The sequence below is a fragment of the Phocoena sinus genome, chromosome 14 (assembly GCF_008692025.1).
Source record: "Phocoena sinus isolate mPhoSin1 chromosome 14, mPhoSin1.pri, whole genome shotgun sequence".
Taxonomy (NCBI): Eukaryota; Metazoa; Chordata; class Mammalia; order Artiodactyla; family Phocoenidae; genus Phocoena; species Phocoena sinus.
In genome coordinates, this window is record NC_045776.1 from 72,925,720 (window position 1) to 72,942,971 (window position 17,252).

The following is a 17,252-nucleotide window of genomic DNA, read 5'->3' on the forward strand; positions in this document are numbered from 1 at the left end:
AGAGTCCTGGTGTAAAACCTCAGTTCTGCCTTTTGCTGGCTGTGTGGTCTTCGGCAAGTCACCTCACCTCTTAAAAGTACCAGCTGGTTGGTTGAAGATTAAACAGAGATAACATCTGTAAAACTGCTTGGCCTTGTGCCTGGCCCATTTCAAAGGCTCAATAAAAGATATCTGTAATTATTATTCTTATAGCCTTAGAAAGATCATGGGCTTTGCAGACAAATAGACTGGGTTTGAATCCTGGCTTGATCATTTACTGACTAGCCTGGGGTAAATTACTAAAGCTTTTTGAGCTTCATGTTCCTCAGCTATAAAACATGATGGATAAATTATAGGAAAAAAAAAAATCCTTCCTGCTCTTTCTGCCCCTTCCCTTGTCAACACTGACAACACATCAGAAAAGGAAAAAGCAGAGAAAACCGTCCCATGGCTTAGTCTGTCCACAGGCTATCGTGGAAGCTGAGGGGAAAACGGGAGGGGAGGCAGCAGGCTCAGTGTGCCTTGGAAGTGAAAGTGTCATGGCCTGGTGTTCCAGTGAAAGTGGAAACATAACAACTGTTTATTTTTCCTTGAATGAGCTGCTGGTTGAAATGGCCAGGCAGCATTTAACAAAACTCTGTTCCCTTAACCAAACATCCTGGTGAAAAGAAAAGAAAGCTCCCAGACTCATCACGGAAGAACCCTTAGCAGCCAAGAGAACCCCTGGGTTTCCCTCTTCCCACCCCATCACGTCACTTCTTTGCAATCAAGTTCAAACTCAATCCCAACACAGAGTGTCACTGCAAATTGTTTATTAAAACACAAAGCAATGGACAGTGAAAAACATCCTGATTTTTTTACTTTTTGGTGGGAGTAGGGTGGGGCATGGAAGGGGTAGGGACAGATGGAGACAGCCCAGAAGGAAAGAGCTCTATCCACCCCTACAGCTTTCCCGGGCCAGCCAGGTTCAAAGCCCCTCAATCACATCTCACTGGGTCGCTGGAAATGCGTGTTGTGGCTACAGACAGAGAGTAGGTTTGGCCTCTGCAGGAAGAGGAGGGGAATCTAGAGTAGGAGCTACAGGGGCTACTAAGAACTTGACACTATCATCCAGTACTTGGGTACAGAATAGAGCAGCCAGGCCCGATCTAGAGCGGTGGGGTTGGTTTCCTGACGAGCCAGGTTAGGCCAGTAGTGGTTGAAGAGGCTGCCCTGAGCTCTGAATGGGCAGCTGGTCCAAGCGTGGGAGAATTTGGTGGAAGGAAAATCCAAGGAAAAAACTAATCCAGGGTCAAATTTCTCTTCATTCCCTGGATCATGACACACCAGGGAAGACAGGAGTCAAGGATGTCTCATTCCTGGTTCTGCCATAATGCCTCTCCCTGCCAACTCTCCCCTCCCACCTGGCAACTCAGCCCTCCTTTCCCGACAGTTGTCCTTTGAAAGGACGGAAAGCGCACTTCAGATTGTTGTTGTTTTTCCTCGTACTGAAATAAAGCCCCGAAGCTCAGAATAGAGGTGAGAATGGAGTTCTGCTTTTCCTGGTGCTACGTGCTCCCCTCTCACAAGACTGCCTGGATGCGAGAGGTGCCAGGGCCCTCTGTGCCAACTCCAGCAGGCACTACTGTTTCCCAGGCTGCCAGCACAATCCTGGCTCCTTGTTTTTATACTCCTGGGGAGTGGGGAGGGGAGAACCCGTCCCAAGAGATCCATCCTGCTCTTTTCCTGCCAACCCAGCCAGGCCCCAAATCATCTGCTCTTATCCAAATGATTTGGCAGCCTACAGCCAGCTTGCCAAAGGCAGCTGGGCAAGGACAAACCAGCGGCAGCAAGCCACCCATGTACAGGGAAGAAACCGCCCTCGCTGGGAAGCGGACCCACTGGTGCCAACCTAGTCTTGTAACAAAATGAGGAAATCTAGCCCTCTTGCCCCAGGAGAAGTACAAATACAGAAAGAGTCCTAGCTCAGACTGCAAGGGAAAAATTACTCTGATCTCTCCTAAGCTTGAACATGAAGGCTTCTTTGCAATTTTCTTAGAGCTCTTTGATCCCTAATTACATCTTCCCATAGAAGAAAAGCAGATTCCTTCTCTGGTTTCTGAACTGATCCTGGGTGTTTCTGGTTCTGCTTCTGCACCATCACTTAACCTCGCCCCAGGCTCCTTCCCCAGGGGCCACAGTGGAAGGAGGCCCAAAGCTTACCCTCCCTCCCCAACTTGTCTTTTGAAAACAGGAGCATCTATTCGTCTCTCACTCTGGAAAGCTCACCTGCTCTTCTAGGTCCTTTTGGAGAGGCATGGAGGACAGTATTAATGTTGCCACTTGATGCCATTAAGGCTCCTCGAGGCAAGAAGACACCTGAATTAGGTCAGAGCCAGACAGCAAAGGGGAGGGGGAGGAAGGGACTGTGAGACCCCCTGCCCAGACCTGAATCTAGAGGGAACGCCCACCCTGGCTCAGAGCAGGAGAGGACAAGGCACTGTGCTGACCGGGTGGGTCCTTCCCCAATCCCCAGGGAGGGTCAAGAACCTGCTGATTCTCCCCCCGTGCTTCCCAAGGTGAGCCAATTTCTAGGGAAAGGAATATAAGTGCTAGGAAAGGGAAAATACTGCTGCTGTTTTCTGAAGTTCAACTGAGATTCTAGAAGCCATGGCCAGGCCTTCCCAGGAGAGGGCAGAGGCAGGATATGGAGGAAGAGAAATTCCTTAAAACAGAAGCTTCTCCAAAAAGAAAAGAAGTCAAATCACAATTCTAAAACTGGATTAAACAGTTCCCAGGCAAAGAAAGGGGGCGGTAAACTTAACTCAAACTTCACCCCATCTCTTCCAAGCCTAAGTGACCTCTACTGTGATCCTCTAATTTCAGGCCAGTATCTCTTAGGCAAACAGTGGGAACAAGAAAACAAGATCACACTCTCAAACCAACAGGTGGGCCTGCAGGCCCTGTGGTCCTCCTGCAAGTCTGACACCACTGACACAAAGAGAACCACCTTTCAAGTCACCAGAATGCAAGGTAAACACTGAGCAGCTTCTCCTCAATAGTGGAGGCTTTTTTAGAAAAACATATCTGGTTTAGGGGACATGGGTCCCAAAGATTGTTTCCTGGCATGATGTTCCCGTCAGCAATGAGTGAAGCCCCCAAAAAGTCTGATTAGAGGCCAGTTGGTCCCTGACCCAAATCAGGGCTACACTGCAGACTCTCAGCCCACCTCCCTCAGACATCTTTGCCCAGTCCACCCGGAAACCGAACCCAAGCCACACTTCTGGCAACAAGAGTTTCACCTTGGCTATCTGCTCTTGGCTTTGGCCAGCTGGGCTCAGGAAGATCTAAAACCCTAGGACAAGCGTGGATCCAGTAGAAGAGCCCAGGCCTCTCCTTCCCCACGCCTAATGGGCGTGACTTCTCACCTCCCCAACCCCAGCCAGACTCCCCTACAGCACAGCCTCTCAGCCCCTAGCACCAGCTCAGGATACAGACGTGGGGACGAACAGTGCAAAAAGCAAAAGATGAACAACAGAGTGATTCTTGACATACACAATACAAAAATAAAAATAAAGAGTACCCCATCCCCACCCCTTTAACCCAAACTTCATGTACCTATATCATCTTGAAAGAGCCAAAAAAAAAAAAAAAAAAACTTTCAAGTTCAGCATCACAAGCCAACCGTAACCAGCCCTGGGCAGCTCTGTGATCTGGGTGTGCTTGGCTCCAGGGGACTCTACCCCAGCCCCCCCCATACTTCTTCCTGTCTAGCCCCCCCCCATACTTCTTCCTGTTTCCTCACTTCCCCTTTAGTTTTTGTGAGCCACAGAAAGATGTTCCTTCCTTTCAGACACAACCAAAGAGGAAAGTGCCCGTCCCTATCCCTGAGCTCAGGGGGAAAGGGTGGGCTTGGAAACAGAGGCAGAAGCAAAGCTGCTTGGCTTACAGTACCGTTAGGAAATGGCCCCAGGAACCAGGGTTTCCTTCTGAGACTCTGAGTCACCGAAGGGAAGGGTTGAGGTGAGGAGGCGGGGAGCCCTCCTTCCTCAGAGAGACCCAGGCAAACTAATGAACAAGGCAAAATGGAGGCAGCAAGTCCTCCCGCATCCTGTTTACTCTACTGGCAGTAGCCTACGGCTTTGGAGAGCTGTGACGGAATGGGACTCGAAGCCCCTGTCAGAAGCCCAATTAATAGTCAGGATGTCCCCTGCCCCAGGCAGGTGGTCCCCAGGACCAAGGCTTCAGGACATCATCCTGTAACGCAGGAGCTTCATGAAGCACTCCAGAAGTGTTCCTCTGATTATAGCTTCAGGCCACAGCTGTCCAGCTGCCTGACTCAGTACCCAAGTATCGAGGCCTAAGTCACAGCTGAAATAAAGGGCTATGACTCTCAAAGGACTAAATGCTGACCTGGAGTAACTCATTAAGAACCAAAATCCAGGACATGAGCCCAAGGGCTACTTATTTTGTCACATAATGAGCAGTTCAAATATATGGAGCTCTTGGAAAACATATCCAAAGAGACAAACTCAAAATTAAATGCATTGTAAAAGGATGAGCCTGGCCTGAGACTCTATGCTGCTCCAGCCCAAGCATAAGCTAATCCTGTGGCTTTCCATCCACAAAATTCCTTGTAGCTTGGCTGGGTCCTCCCTCATTGCTCCCCTAACTGGGAAAAGGATGACAGGGACCAGAAAGGAGAGGAACAAGGAAGCCTCACTTCCTGCAGAAATTTTCCCGTGGAATTCAAGACAAACACTTAGAGGCTAAGGGTGGCTTCAGAGCTGCCAGGACTATGGCTGACTGGCAATCTTTCAGCCCCGTCACATCAAGAACCTGGCTGAGACTTGGACAAGGAAATGAAAGGACAAACAGGGCACGCTATTAAGGTCAGTGAGAGGCGTCACTGGGCCAGATACAGACAATCAGTCTGGCTCCTTGGGGCAGCTCTAGGCTTAAACTAAAACTGGTTGAACCGTGACATGGAAGGATGTGGGAATAAATGAACATCAGGTACTAGATACTCTCAACAGTGGTCAGTCACTTAGTAGGGCTCAAGTCTCCGAGGTTGCTCTTAAGTTACGCTAACATAAGCCTTTTCTGATCCAAAGACCAGAAGAGACTTTTAAGGTCAAGTGTTCTGTTGCTGCAGGCTGGAAAGCATCCCTGTCCCCTGGCAGCAAGACCCTACAAAGGGGCCAATAAAAGAACTGCTGGGTCAGGTCCTCCTGGCTGCTGGCTCAGAGATCCAGGGAGGGAGGTACCAGTAAGGTGAGGTGGTAGAGGATAAGACATTCAAGCAGAGGGAACCCCAAATCCCTATGTCTCCTTCCCTTCTTGGCAATAACTTAGCGGGATGGTTGAGAGAGAGATTTCAAATGAGCCAGGTTCAGAAAAAAAGAGAGAGAGAGAGGAAATCAAGTCCCCAACAGGCACTGAAATCAAAATGATTTGTTTGTGGTAAGAAGTCAGAGGCAACTTGAGGACCTGATATAAACTAATCGTCTCGGATACCAGACAGTTCTCTAACTGGCACATGTCAGGGAGACAAGCAATGACAAAGCTCAAACACTTAAGGTGGAACCATCATTGAGCTAAAACCAGAAAGGCTTCCAAGTAAGGAAGTATCTACTTTTCTTTCTTCTTTTTAATCCCCCTTCCGTTTTCATCTTTATCATACAAATTGTACACCTTCTCTCTCTCTCTCTCTCACACACACACACACACACACACACACACACACACACACACACACACTTTGAATCCCAGGACATCTGAAAACTTATCTGGACATAACTTCAGAACATACCCAACTCCCAGCGCTAGTCTTCTCAGGTAAGAAGATGACATTTCCCTGCTGTTAATTTCTAACCTAAAAAAAGGAACCGTGTCTGCTCTGAGTTCAGAGTCCTTTCCACTGTGTTTACGGACAAACACCCTGGACCAGGTAGGATCCAGTTTACCCTCTGTACCCTGGAGAGGAAAGAGACGGCTGGGGGCCACCACAAAGAGAGAACTAGGACTGGAGCAGGTCTAGGACCAGGTGGTGGATGAGGGCTGCTCTCTACTCACTCTGCCTCTTTTCATCTCCTTTAATTTTGTTTGTTTGTGTGTGTGTGTGTGTGTGTGTGTGTGTGTTTCATTTGTTTGTTTGTGTGTGTGTGTGTGTGTGTGTGTGTGTTTCATTTGTTTGTTTTTGTTAATCACTGTAAAAAATACAGAAACCCAAACCAACATGTTTGGTTTCTTTCCCACACCCCTCCACCTGTTCAGGATGGTGATTTGTTCTCACAATCGGCAGAGGCAGAAGAGGGTTGGAATGAAGACTCCGAAGGCCACCAGGATGGGAAACATGAGGCTGCTGTTGTCCGAGGCATAGGGGTTGGGCGTGCGGGGGCCCGACTGCACCCGGTTCTTATTAGTCTGTCTTTTGAGATTAGACCCTTCATCGTATTCTTCCTCCTCCTCCTCCTCTTCTTTCTTCTCCAGTCCTGGATGAGGCTGCAGCTTTGGTACATCTGACACAAGAAGAAGAACACTTTTTAAGTAGGACCCATGGCATTTAAGTGAGCCCCTTAAGGGCAGTAAATGAGTCACAGTAAAGAGACCCTGTGACCTAAGCAGGATCCACAGGAAGGAGCAGAAACAGTTCCCAGCCTAGAGAAGAGCAGATTGCTGCGCAAACATTTGTCTTCTTTAGATTTAACTAAAACGTAGTAAAAGCCCTGAGCACAGAGAGGTTCACTATCTCCCCTTCCTGTCCTACTTCTTCAGAGCCCAGAAATAACCAGACTGGACAAGGACAATGACCCGATACCCAAAGATTAACCTTTTCAAACCTCTCCTCCTCCCTCCTACAATCCCACATTCCCTTTTGATTCACACAGCCATCAAGGAAAAGCTGATCCACAGAGTTGTGGGTTCTCAGCACACACTACCCCTCCGTTCTCTGTCCCCTCCTGAGGGACTCTGGCTACAAATCAGTTAGGTGGCAAGACATCCTCTGGGATGTCAAAATAATAGGATGCGAAAAAAAAAAAAAAGGATGCGAGCCTCGGTGCATCCAGGATGAGGTGGGGAAAGGTACAGAGGTGGGATGGGGGAGAAAAGTCACTAAGACAGAAACTTTCTCTGCAAAAATCAGCCTGGGAAAGCTGGCAGCCAGGACCCTCAACCCTGAGAAAGAGATGTACTCTCAGGCTGGATCCCAAGGACAGGGAGACATTAATAGATGAAGTTTTGCTCAGTGCAGCCCAGCAATGCTGCACTCTCTTGGAGCACACCAAAACACTCAAGGACCCTTCCTTCTGCCTTTTTCTTCTTTCTGCCCCCAGGACACAGATGTCAAAGAAACAGAATAAGGATGAGTTTTAGGCAATTCCAAATGACTACAAGGCTCAGGGCACACCATGGGTAACATTATTAATCCCAATTTATAGTAGGGTTAAAGAATTTTGTCCAAAACCAATCCGCTAATTAATTGGCGGCAGCAAGATATGAACACAGATCTTACTCAGAAGCTTACAGCTAGCACCATGCTACACTTCACCCCCGGCCACCGGACTCTGGGTTCCCCACAATCTGGCTTTAAGTATTAGTGTTTTCAAAACAGCGATCAGCTAAACCATCCCCCCAAGGGCTTCCTCAATCATATCCTTTAGACCACGTCAAAGAGCAGATCAGAAACACAACTTACCGTCCACTGTCCCAGCCATGATGTAGAGTGCACAGACTTTGGGATTGTCATAGTATCCCTAGGAAATGGGAAACAGTGGTCAACCCCACACAGCAGCAAACATCCCCCCTGCACCCATTCTTTTGAGCTCAGCTGTGAGGGCAGAGTAGGAGCGTTACCTTGACAAACTCGATGTAGAGTTTCCCTGTGAAGGTGGACACCTCCCCCTGGACACTCAGCTTCCCCTTTCTGATGCTCATCGGGATGATTTCATCATGAGCTGTACTGTGTCCGACGCGATCAAAGATATCCAAGTCCTTCACCACAACATGGCCATTCAATCGCACATCAAATACCTGCCAAGATGAGAAAAGGAGACAATGCCAAAACCACCCACTTCACACCCCTTCCCCAGTTGGACATCAGGTACCTGCCTGGGCTTCAAGTTCAAAAGTAATTCAAGGAATGACAGGACTAGATATACTCCAGGATAGCTAGAGTCCTCTACCTGAGCTAAATCAAAGCCATGTTCCTTCACTGTCAAGGTCGCACACTGGCCGTAGGGAACAAAGAATACAAACAAAAAGCTCAACATGGAAAGAAGGAAATTCAGAGGGAGGGACAGGAAAAGAACAGGGCTAAAAACAAGAAGGTGCTAACAACCAAGAAGGGAGAGGCTATAACCAGGAGGGTCTTAAGAGGATTAGTGGCCAAGAACTAGGATTCTGGCGTAGCCTTCTGTCACCAATCCCAAGGCAAGTTCAGTCGTGTAGTAATGGGACACAGCTGGGCAAAAGGAATCCAGCTTTGGGAGTTCCCTGGCGGCCTAGTGGTTAGGATCTTGGGCTTTCACTGCCATGGCCCGGGTTTGATCCCTGGTCACAGAACTGAGACCCTGCAGGCCGCATGGTACAGCCTTTAAAAAAAAAAAAAAATCCAGCTTTTCCTCAAAGCTCATCTGTTCCTCCCTTCTGGGAACGCGTCTCACACCCTCTGGCCCTTAGCAGAGGGCTATCCGAAAGTGGTAACATCCCACTGGTCAAGCAGGGGCCTGACCAGGCCTCACCTTCTGCTGGGACTGTGCAAAGTAGACCTCGGCAAATTTCAACACCAGTACATAGTCCCCCTCCTCCTTGATGGGCACTTCGTAGCCAAAGGTCTCCTCATTGTACCGCTCTGTTTGATACAGGATCTGGTCTTCGGGGTTGGAACGCAGAATTGGCAGTTTCATGCCATAGTCAGAGGCTGGGCCCAAAAGACAAAGAGAAACCATGTCAGAGGCAGAACACAAAAGAAGAGTGGAGACCCTAGAACCACCAGAGGCATTTCCAGAGCAATGCTAATAACCCTCCCAGTGGAAGGGGCCACCCCCATTGCACCTGGCTCTCGAGAGACCAGCCACAAAGGCAAGAATCAGATAACCCGTTAACAAGGAAGAGTAAAATGAAAGAAACCAAGCACTAATCACCCCAAGAAGCTCCCATAACCCTCATAGCGGAACTTTTTGAAAGCATGTGAAAATGACTTTTCCCCAACTATATCCAGAGTGATGGGAAGGGAACAAGTCTAACTCATTACTAGAACAAAGCACTATGCTACAGCTGCTGGGCTCCCTGGTGAGGGAGAGCTTCAGAGAAACCTCATAAAACCAGGGGGATGGCCAGGAACACCACAAGACAATTAAGTTCAAAGAATGTTGTTTTTTTTCTCATTCAGAAAAGCTCAGTCTAAATAAAAAACAGGATATCTGTTAGGAAAGTCATTCTTCATTGTCTTTACTACAAATTAAGATACCAGCTCTGGCTGCTTTTTATAATTATTTCATTCAAAAAGTTGCAAGGCTGGTCAAAAGAAATATGTTCATTAAAAAAAGGATGTGGGGCTTCCCTGGTGGCGCAGTGGTTGAGAGTCCGCCTGCCGATGCAGGGGACATGGGTTCGTGCCCCGGTCTGGGAAGATCCCACATGCCGCGGAGCGGCTGGGCCCGTGAGCCATGGCCGCTGAGCCTGCGCGTCTGGAGCCTGTCCTCCGCAACGGGAGAGGCCACAACAGTGAGAGGCCCGCGTAACGCATAAAAAAAAAAAAAAAAAAAAAAAAAAAAAAAAGGATGTGATGGGCTTCCCTGGTGGCGCAGTGCTTGAGGGTCCGCCTGCCGATGCAGGGGACACGGGTTCGTGCCCCGGTCCGGGAAGATCCCACATGCCGCGGGGCAGCTGGGCCCGTGAACCATGGCCACTGAGCCTGCGCATCCGGAGCCTGTGCTCCACACAGGAGAGGCCACAACAGTGAGAGGCCCGCGTACCGGAGGAAAAAAAAAAAGGATGTGATGTTCTCTAATTTCCTTTGGGTCCAAACACCTTACTTCCCAAAGACTCATAGAACTCAACCTCATGCAGGCTCTTGAACTTTTCCCCAGACAAACCGAAAGGAAAACAAGCTCCTACTATATGCCCAGCACCTGACACAGGCCCTGGCACATACGTAGGCACTCAATATGATTCGCTGAATGAACAAATGGTAACAAAGGAGGTGCCTGCAGAGCAGTCAAGCCATGCACTCCTCTCCACAGGGCCAGAGCCACCCTAGCAGGGAAAGAAAAGGTGCCATGGTCCTATTGGCACCTCTGGCCTAAGATGCCCAGGTCCAGAGGGAGCCACCTTTCCCATTTCAGACAGACAAGGAATAAGGTGGAGTAATAGTAAAAAGTTCTTACTTGGGTGGGTATTAGAAGAGCCAAAAACCTCTGTTGTCCTCAGCCTGCCCCCAATCTTAGTAGGAGACGGGTCTGTACATGTTTTTCTTTCCCCCACATTACAAACCATACTCAGGTCTTTCCTCAAATATAAGATTCCACACTCCGGCCCCAGAGATGACTAGCTATGCTTTCCAGGGCTCCATCAATCTATCGATACTTTCCAAACCACAGACTTAGCAGTGATTTCAGTACATGGGCCTAGTCTCTCCTCCTCCTTGGAGGAGAAGTCTTGGAATTAAGATTTTAAGACCATCTTCCAATCTCACATGGTGACTCTGAAGACATCTGGCACCTAGATCCTTTGGGTGACGTGAGCGGTCATCCCGGGAGCTTTATCTTCTGAAACTCCAAGGGAGAGGATCTTTTATCTCTAAGGGAGGTAAAAGAGTAACTAAAAGATCCAATGGCTAAGGTCAAGCCCTCGGAAAAATAAACAGAAGTGTTAACAGTTCCTGTAAGTGAATGGCAGCCAGGAGATCAGATGGACCGATGAGACAATGAACAGGAAACTCATTGCACTTTTGTCTCCAGACATTTTTTTCTTCCTATTTCTCCTCAAGAAATCAAAGAAGGTGGGGGCTGAGTAGCACTGCAAAGGATGTACTGCCAACTGCCCCAGCTCTGTCCCTGGCTCAGACCACAAACCTGTAAAGATTAAAAGATTGCCAGTCCTCTTCCAACTGAGTTCTAAGAATCTCCCTCTTCCTCAAAGACCGTGATCCTTACAAATTTGCAACAGTCACTAGATTTGCTTTTCAGAGACACAGAAAAGGTTGTGCATGTGTAGAGAATCATTTTTCCCCCCTTCCAGCATGGAAAAAGTGAGAAACTGACGGTAATGTAATCTGTGGCACTCTTAGTCCCACGGCTATGAAGACTCAGCCATGTGAGCAAAAAACTACTTAACAATCTTGGAATTACCTTTAAATATTTTCCCAAGTGGCTTTCCAACGAGATTTGCCACAGGCAAAGTTTTGCCCAAGTCCCAAAAGAGATAATAGGAAGAAGGACTTTTTCTCCGCCCCCACCCCAGCCTTTATGCATTCACAGCTAAGTTTCTCTGAAATACAGTGTACACATGCAGCACACCACTGCAGCTGGTACGACATGGTTCAGATAGTTAACCAAAGGAGGGGGACCAAAGGGCCCACACTGTGTCCGCAGCTTTTTAGCTCTAGACAATGGAGTCAGCAGGCCACTTGAAAAATTCAGCCCAGGTTTGAAGGTAAGAGGGGCCTGGATTTGAATCCTGGCTCTGCCACCTACTATGTGATGTGGAACAAGTTGTCTTCTCTAGGTGTTTTCTCACCTGGAAAATGGGGTATCACCTACCTAAATTCTCTACCAGTGAACTGCTTCTAGGAGGGCCTGCAAACAAAGTCTGCCCCTTATGTGGCAGTATAGGAAGAGAATTCTAAGCAAACCCCTTGGTCTTAAGCAAATCAGAGGTAGCAGTGTCTCTCTCACACTATCTTTTCAAGCTCTTATCTCTCCAAAGCCAAATCCTTCCCCAGCCAAAAGGAAAGGGTCTTCGTTAGGTCTACAGAATTAGTCATCCGATGGGCTCAGGTCCCTGGCCAGCTTTCTTCCCCTCCAGAGCCACATTCTGCTCCACTTTTAATTCCATGTAAAAGGTCACTGAGCAAAGAAAAAGATAGAGACACTTTAACCTACTCTGGACAGGAGAACTTTCAGACTCGTGTCACTGATTTCAAAAGCATGACAAGTTTTATGAAGGAAAACTGAAGGCTCAAGAGAGGGAAAGCGAATACTTCAAGGTCATACAAATGACTAGCGGGCATCCTTCTATGAAGAGGAAATATCTCCTAAAACCAAGCCAAGTTCAATGCCCTCAAGCCAAATAACCAGGTCTTTTCCACCACAGAGTCAAGAGGAACCCAGAAAGAGCAAGTTAAAAAGAACCTGGAATGCAGAGCACGCCAAAATCCCACACGGAGCGCTTCTGAATCTCTCTCAGTAGTGGTACCTCCATCTGCTGAAGCACACAGGTTGAAAAAAGCCTTTCCCAGGCTGTCAGCATCTTCTATGAGCACTAGCTATCCTCAAGGCAGAAATGAAATTCAATAAACATTATGAAGTGCCTTTGAAAGCAAAAGTCACTGGGTGCCCTAGCCCACTCACGGTTACAAGAATGCTGAACTACAAAGACGCTATAGAGAAACAGCAAGTTCAAAAGCAGGCCAAACTCTTATCTGGATTAACTTGGCAACAAATACCTGAATTCATTCAACATAAAAATGGACTTTCCTCACGTGCTGGAAACAATATCACAGGCATGTGGGAAAGAAAGACATACAGCTCCTACCGCAGTTAGTATAAATAGCTGCAGGAGGCAAGGGTCTCCAAATACCTGGCAACCCTTACCCAAACAGTGCCAGAGAAGGGCAGGCAGAGGGAACCGCTGCACCACCCTTGGTGGTGCTGACTCCTTCGCACAGAAAGAAACTAGAGAGCTGCCTTCTGAAAGAGGAAGATAAATCACTTCTCAGCCCCAGACCTAAAGCCAACAAAATGCTACACTCAGGAGCCCTCTAAGTGCAACTGGCTAGTCCAAGCTACAACAGCCTACAAGCCGACAACCGCCCTCTACTCTCCATCCACGTCTTAATACTGCTACAATTCATACCCAAATGGACCGCCAGAGTGGAGCAGGGAACCTCTTTATGGAGTGGCAGGGTCTGTCTGAGACAGGACTCCAGTACACATGAGCTTTGGTAATTTGGTAAGTCGCATACTTTTACCTGCTACAATAAACTCTTCCAAAGGAACTGCGACCATGAGCCAATAACCCAAGGACAGAGAGCCTGGCTGAGTGCTGACCAGACCAAAAAAAAAAAACCAAACCCACCGGCACCAGCAAATTAAAACAAGGATTTCTGAATAAGGGGAGTAGCTGGGGACTAAACCTGTGTGGTCTTAGCTCCCTCCTCTGCACAACGGACCAAAGAGGATAATGTAACCTATGTAAAGCCTGGTATCTGTTAAGTGAAAGGAACCATCTGCACACTGTCTCACCATGGCTATCTCTAGAGGCAAAGTCCATAAACGGTCTCCTTCCTCCCTGCCCACACCCATGAAGAAAGAGGAAGGGTCCAGGATGGAGATAGCGATGACCTCCTGCTATTAAGTCTGGCTTTGGCTGCTGTTACAGCTGCTAGAGACCAGGGCCCTGACTCAGCTGAACCCAGGCTACTGAGACCCACATGCCAGGGCTAAATAAATTCCAGAGCTAAACTGAAGACAAACATAGTGCTTCAGAAAACAGCTCTGTGTCCCAACACCCTGACATGTATGGAAGCAATAAACTCCCCAATATAACAAACTCCAGGACACTGCAATTAACTTGGTTGGAAGAACTAAGTTAAACCCTTTAGGAAAGGCAAGAGCCAAATCTGGCACTGTGGAAAAAAGAGTGAGAAAGTCTGTCTCCTACTTTTCTGAAGATGGCATATTGCCAATCTGGCAGCCTCTGAACCCAGCATACGGCATAAATCTCCTTCCAACACATGAAGCGACGAACTTCCTTCTTAATCCTGTTCTCCAATCCTACTAACAGAAGAAACAGAGTCTAGAACAGATTTTCCCAAAGAGTGGTCTGCAGATGTCCTACATCAGAAGCCCTGGGTGCAGAAACCTGGGTTTAATCTACAGGTCTGGAATTTGTATTTTTAACCAGCTCCCATGGCAGTTCTTACACTAACTTTGAGAGCTGTGCAGCTCTGTCAAAACTACTGTTGCTCAATCAATTAAGTCAAAATCATTTTTCCCATAAGCTGGAATCACACCTCTCAGGACCACTTAGGGTAGGTTCTCCGCACTCGCAGACGGAATATTCAGACCTTACGCTGGCTGACCCAGCTGACACACCACCAGCCCCCTGTGCAGTATGGTTTCCACATAACCGCCCTCTGGAAAGGGCCTGCAGCTTCTACTTTTATGCACACACATGCCCCGCTCCAAAGGGGGTTGGGGGAAGAGGCTACAATCAAACTTTCCTGGCCCATCCTCTTCGAAGACTCCTTTCCATTCTGGCTAAGAATCAAGCCCCGCTCCTGCAGAGAGGGTAAAGAAAGCGGCCCATTTCTGGGTCGGCAGGAATATACCAGAAACTGACTTGAAAGGCGAGCAGAACCTCCGGGTCAGGGACAGCGATAACCGAAAAACCCGTGAGGCCTCAAGGTGGCAATAGGCCGCCCTCGTCTTTACTTTCCTAGCTTGGGTGGAGGTGAGGGGTTAAGAAAATGCAGGATGCGAGGTCCAAATATCACTTCTCGGCAACTCTCTGCCTCGACGGCTCTAGGTAGCTTCGAGCCAGTGCCAGGCTCTGGGCTCTGATGGGGTTCCCGAGGAAACCGTAGAGAGAAACTTCGCTCCAGAGACGTGGCCCCAGGGTCGAGGAAGGGGCTCGGGGCCCGCAGCCCTCGGAGCGCTGCGCCGGGCACGGCAGGCCCGGGATCCGGCGGCTCAGCCGAGGGGCTCTCACCTCGGCCCACCCGGCCTTCCAAAGGGTCCTTGCGAAAGTGGATGCCGTGCACGTCCACATGCGCCTCTCCGCCCGCGTTGACGGCCCAAATCACGCTCTCGGGCAGCCCGGCCCCAGCCGAGCCCACCACGCCGAGCCCCGGTCCCCGGAGCGCCGGCAGCAGCAGCAGCAGCAGCAGCAGTCGTCGCAGGAGCGCCACGGCGGCTCCCTCAACCCCCCGGGCGCCCAGCATGGCGGCCTCCACAGCGGGGGGCAGCCTCCGCCGAGCCTTGTCCTCAGCCCCGCCAGGCCGCCCCGGACTCAGAAAAACAGCGCCACGAGCCGCTGTGCCTCAGCCGCCGGAGACATGTCGCTCTCAGGCCTACTTCTCAGCCACGGGTACCACCTCCCACCTCAGGAACAACCTACCCCACCTTCCAGCCCCGGCCACGACCCTGCAGCCAATCAGCACCCGGCCCTCATTAACTACCCACCACCCCGCCGGGAGGCGCCCGCCCATTGCCTGCCAGGCTCGGGAAAAGGCGTGGCTACTCCCAGGAGCTGGCCCAACCGTCAAGACACGAGAGGGAGCGCGCGCAGAGTTGGGTTGAAGCGGCGGTTCAAATGCGGAAGTGGCGGGGTGGAAGCGCCCAGGCGGCCCCGGAATCCCACAGCTTAATAGGAAAGAGGGCCTAGCGGGGAAGGTTTAGAATAGGGCGCACGGACACGTCGCCAGTACTTCCGGTGTTCCAGGTTTTGGGGACCGAATAGGCTCCCGAGGGGGCGCTGCCGGCTTTCCCGCCCCCTTTCTTTCTCAGGGAGAAGCATGAGCATACGCTCTAGTAGGAGAAGCAATGATCACTCTTCCGACCTGAGACTCGGCCTTTCTCCCCGCGTGAGAAGAGAACCCATCCTCCTCTAGAAAGGCCACAGGCACAGGTTTTCAGGGCAAGGTTCTCACGAAGGCAAGATCCCGCCCCCACCCCTTAGCGGGCTCGGGGCTGGTGGTAGCGTCCAGACGGCCGCCCAATCAGAAGGCTCCAACGCAGCGGAAACGCGTGGCTTGGGGGGAGGGGCTCCAGGCTACCCGTATCTTCATGGCGACAGCCTCGGGCAGGCCCCAGCTTTAGAGGGGAGGGGCTGGGGCTTCGCCGGCTCCGGCAAGGGCTTGGGGGTACCCAGTGTGGAGGTCCAGGCTGTCCCGTACAGGCATGACCCTAGCTTCCTCCCTGCTCTTTGGCAGTTCACCCAGCGCTCTCCTGCCTTGGCGATCCCTGCGCTGTGGTCGCTGCCCGAACTCCCACTTCTCAGAGAAACTGAGGCCGCAAGTTTAGGGCGGAGCCAAGGCAAAACTCCATTTATCCATTTGTTCCACATTATTTATCAAGACCCTACTACTAGGGTTGTCAGATTTAGCAGATAAAATACAGGAAGCCCAGTTAAATTTGAATTTCAAATAAGTGGGACATACTCATACTAAAAATAATTTATTTCTTGTCTAAAATTCAAATTTAACTGGGCTTTTTTGCATTTTATCTGACAACCCTGCCTACTACCTGGCAGGCAATTAGTTTTGGGCAGCAATGAACAAAACTACACCCAGGATCTCGCATGGGAATCACAGTCCTGACTCAATTATTTAGTTAGAACAATGAGGAATGCTATAAAGGAACAAAGTGAGGTACGAAAAAGGAGTATAGGTGGAGAATTTAAATGCACCTGAATTCCTTCCCCAGACCCCAAGAGCAGATTCCCACAGAGACAATTTTTGTAATATCCTCTACTGGTCCCACTTTTTTCCCCCTGTTTTGCAAGAATCTGGACTTGCTTCCTCCCACAGACTTGTTTCCCCTCCCAAGGCCTCTTTGGGGCCCTGCCCTAGAGTGTCGAATCCTACTTTCCTCTGAAACCTGTCATCTTTGGAGGAACCTGACAAGTCAGAGCTTGAAGAGCCCTCAGTGCAGGGGCGTGGTGCAAATGGGGGAACACAGGCACAAAGAGGTGATGGAGACTTCCTCCCTCCTGTAAAGCCTATGTTCTGGCCATTTACTACACTGTTTCCAGGAGCTCATGTTTATCCTCAAGGCAGTCTAGTCTAGGAGAAACTATCAGAGAAATGATTAAACTTTTGAAAAGGACCCAGAAACCCTAACCTTAAGCCTTCTCCCAGTCTCCTAGATCCTTGGTCACCCCAGAAGGTAAACAAGATAACTGGCTAGCCCCCCTCCCCCAAACTAGGCCCTTCAGAGTCCATGCCTTGCTGGGCTATCCTTGTACCGAGGGGCCTGGCCCCACTTTTGAGGTTCAGATGCTTGTCGATTAGGCTACCTCTTAGGTAAAACAAAAGTTCTGATACCCTGGAGGCAGGATGAGCATGG

General features: G+C 49.6%; 1 protein-coding gene across 2 annotated transcripts; it reads right to left on the minus strand.

The window, feature by feature from the left end:
- Positions 1 to 774: 774 nt before the first annotated feature.
- MLEC (malectin) lies at positions 775 to 15,828 on the minus strand. 2 transcript variants are annotated; one of them, XM_032602372.1, is made up of 5 exons: positions 15,746 to 15,828; positions 8,703 to 8,881; positions 7,816 to 7,992; positions 7,658 to 7,715; positions 775 to 6,479 (listed from the first exon to the last, which is right to left on the minus strand). In XM_032602372.1, the coding sequence occupies exons 2-5, from the start codon at positions 8,865 to 8,867 to the stop codon at positions 6,250 to 6,252; spliced, it is 630 nt and encodes a 209-aa protein (XP_032458263.1). In that variant the 5' UTR covers positions 8,868 to 8,881; positions 15,746 to 15,828; the 3' UTR covers positions 775 to 6,249. The 2 variants fall into 2 exon arrangements, with proteins under 2 accessions (XP_032458263.1, XP_032458262.1); XM_032602371.1 differs by lacking the exon at positions 15,746 to 15,828 and adding an exon at positions 14,896 to 15,518.
- Between the last annotated feature and the right edge of the window lie 1,424 nt (positions 15,829 to 17,252).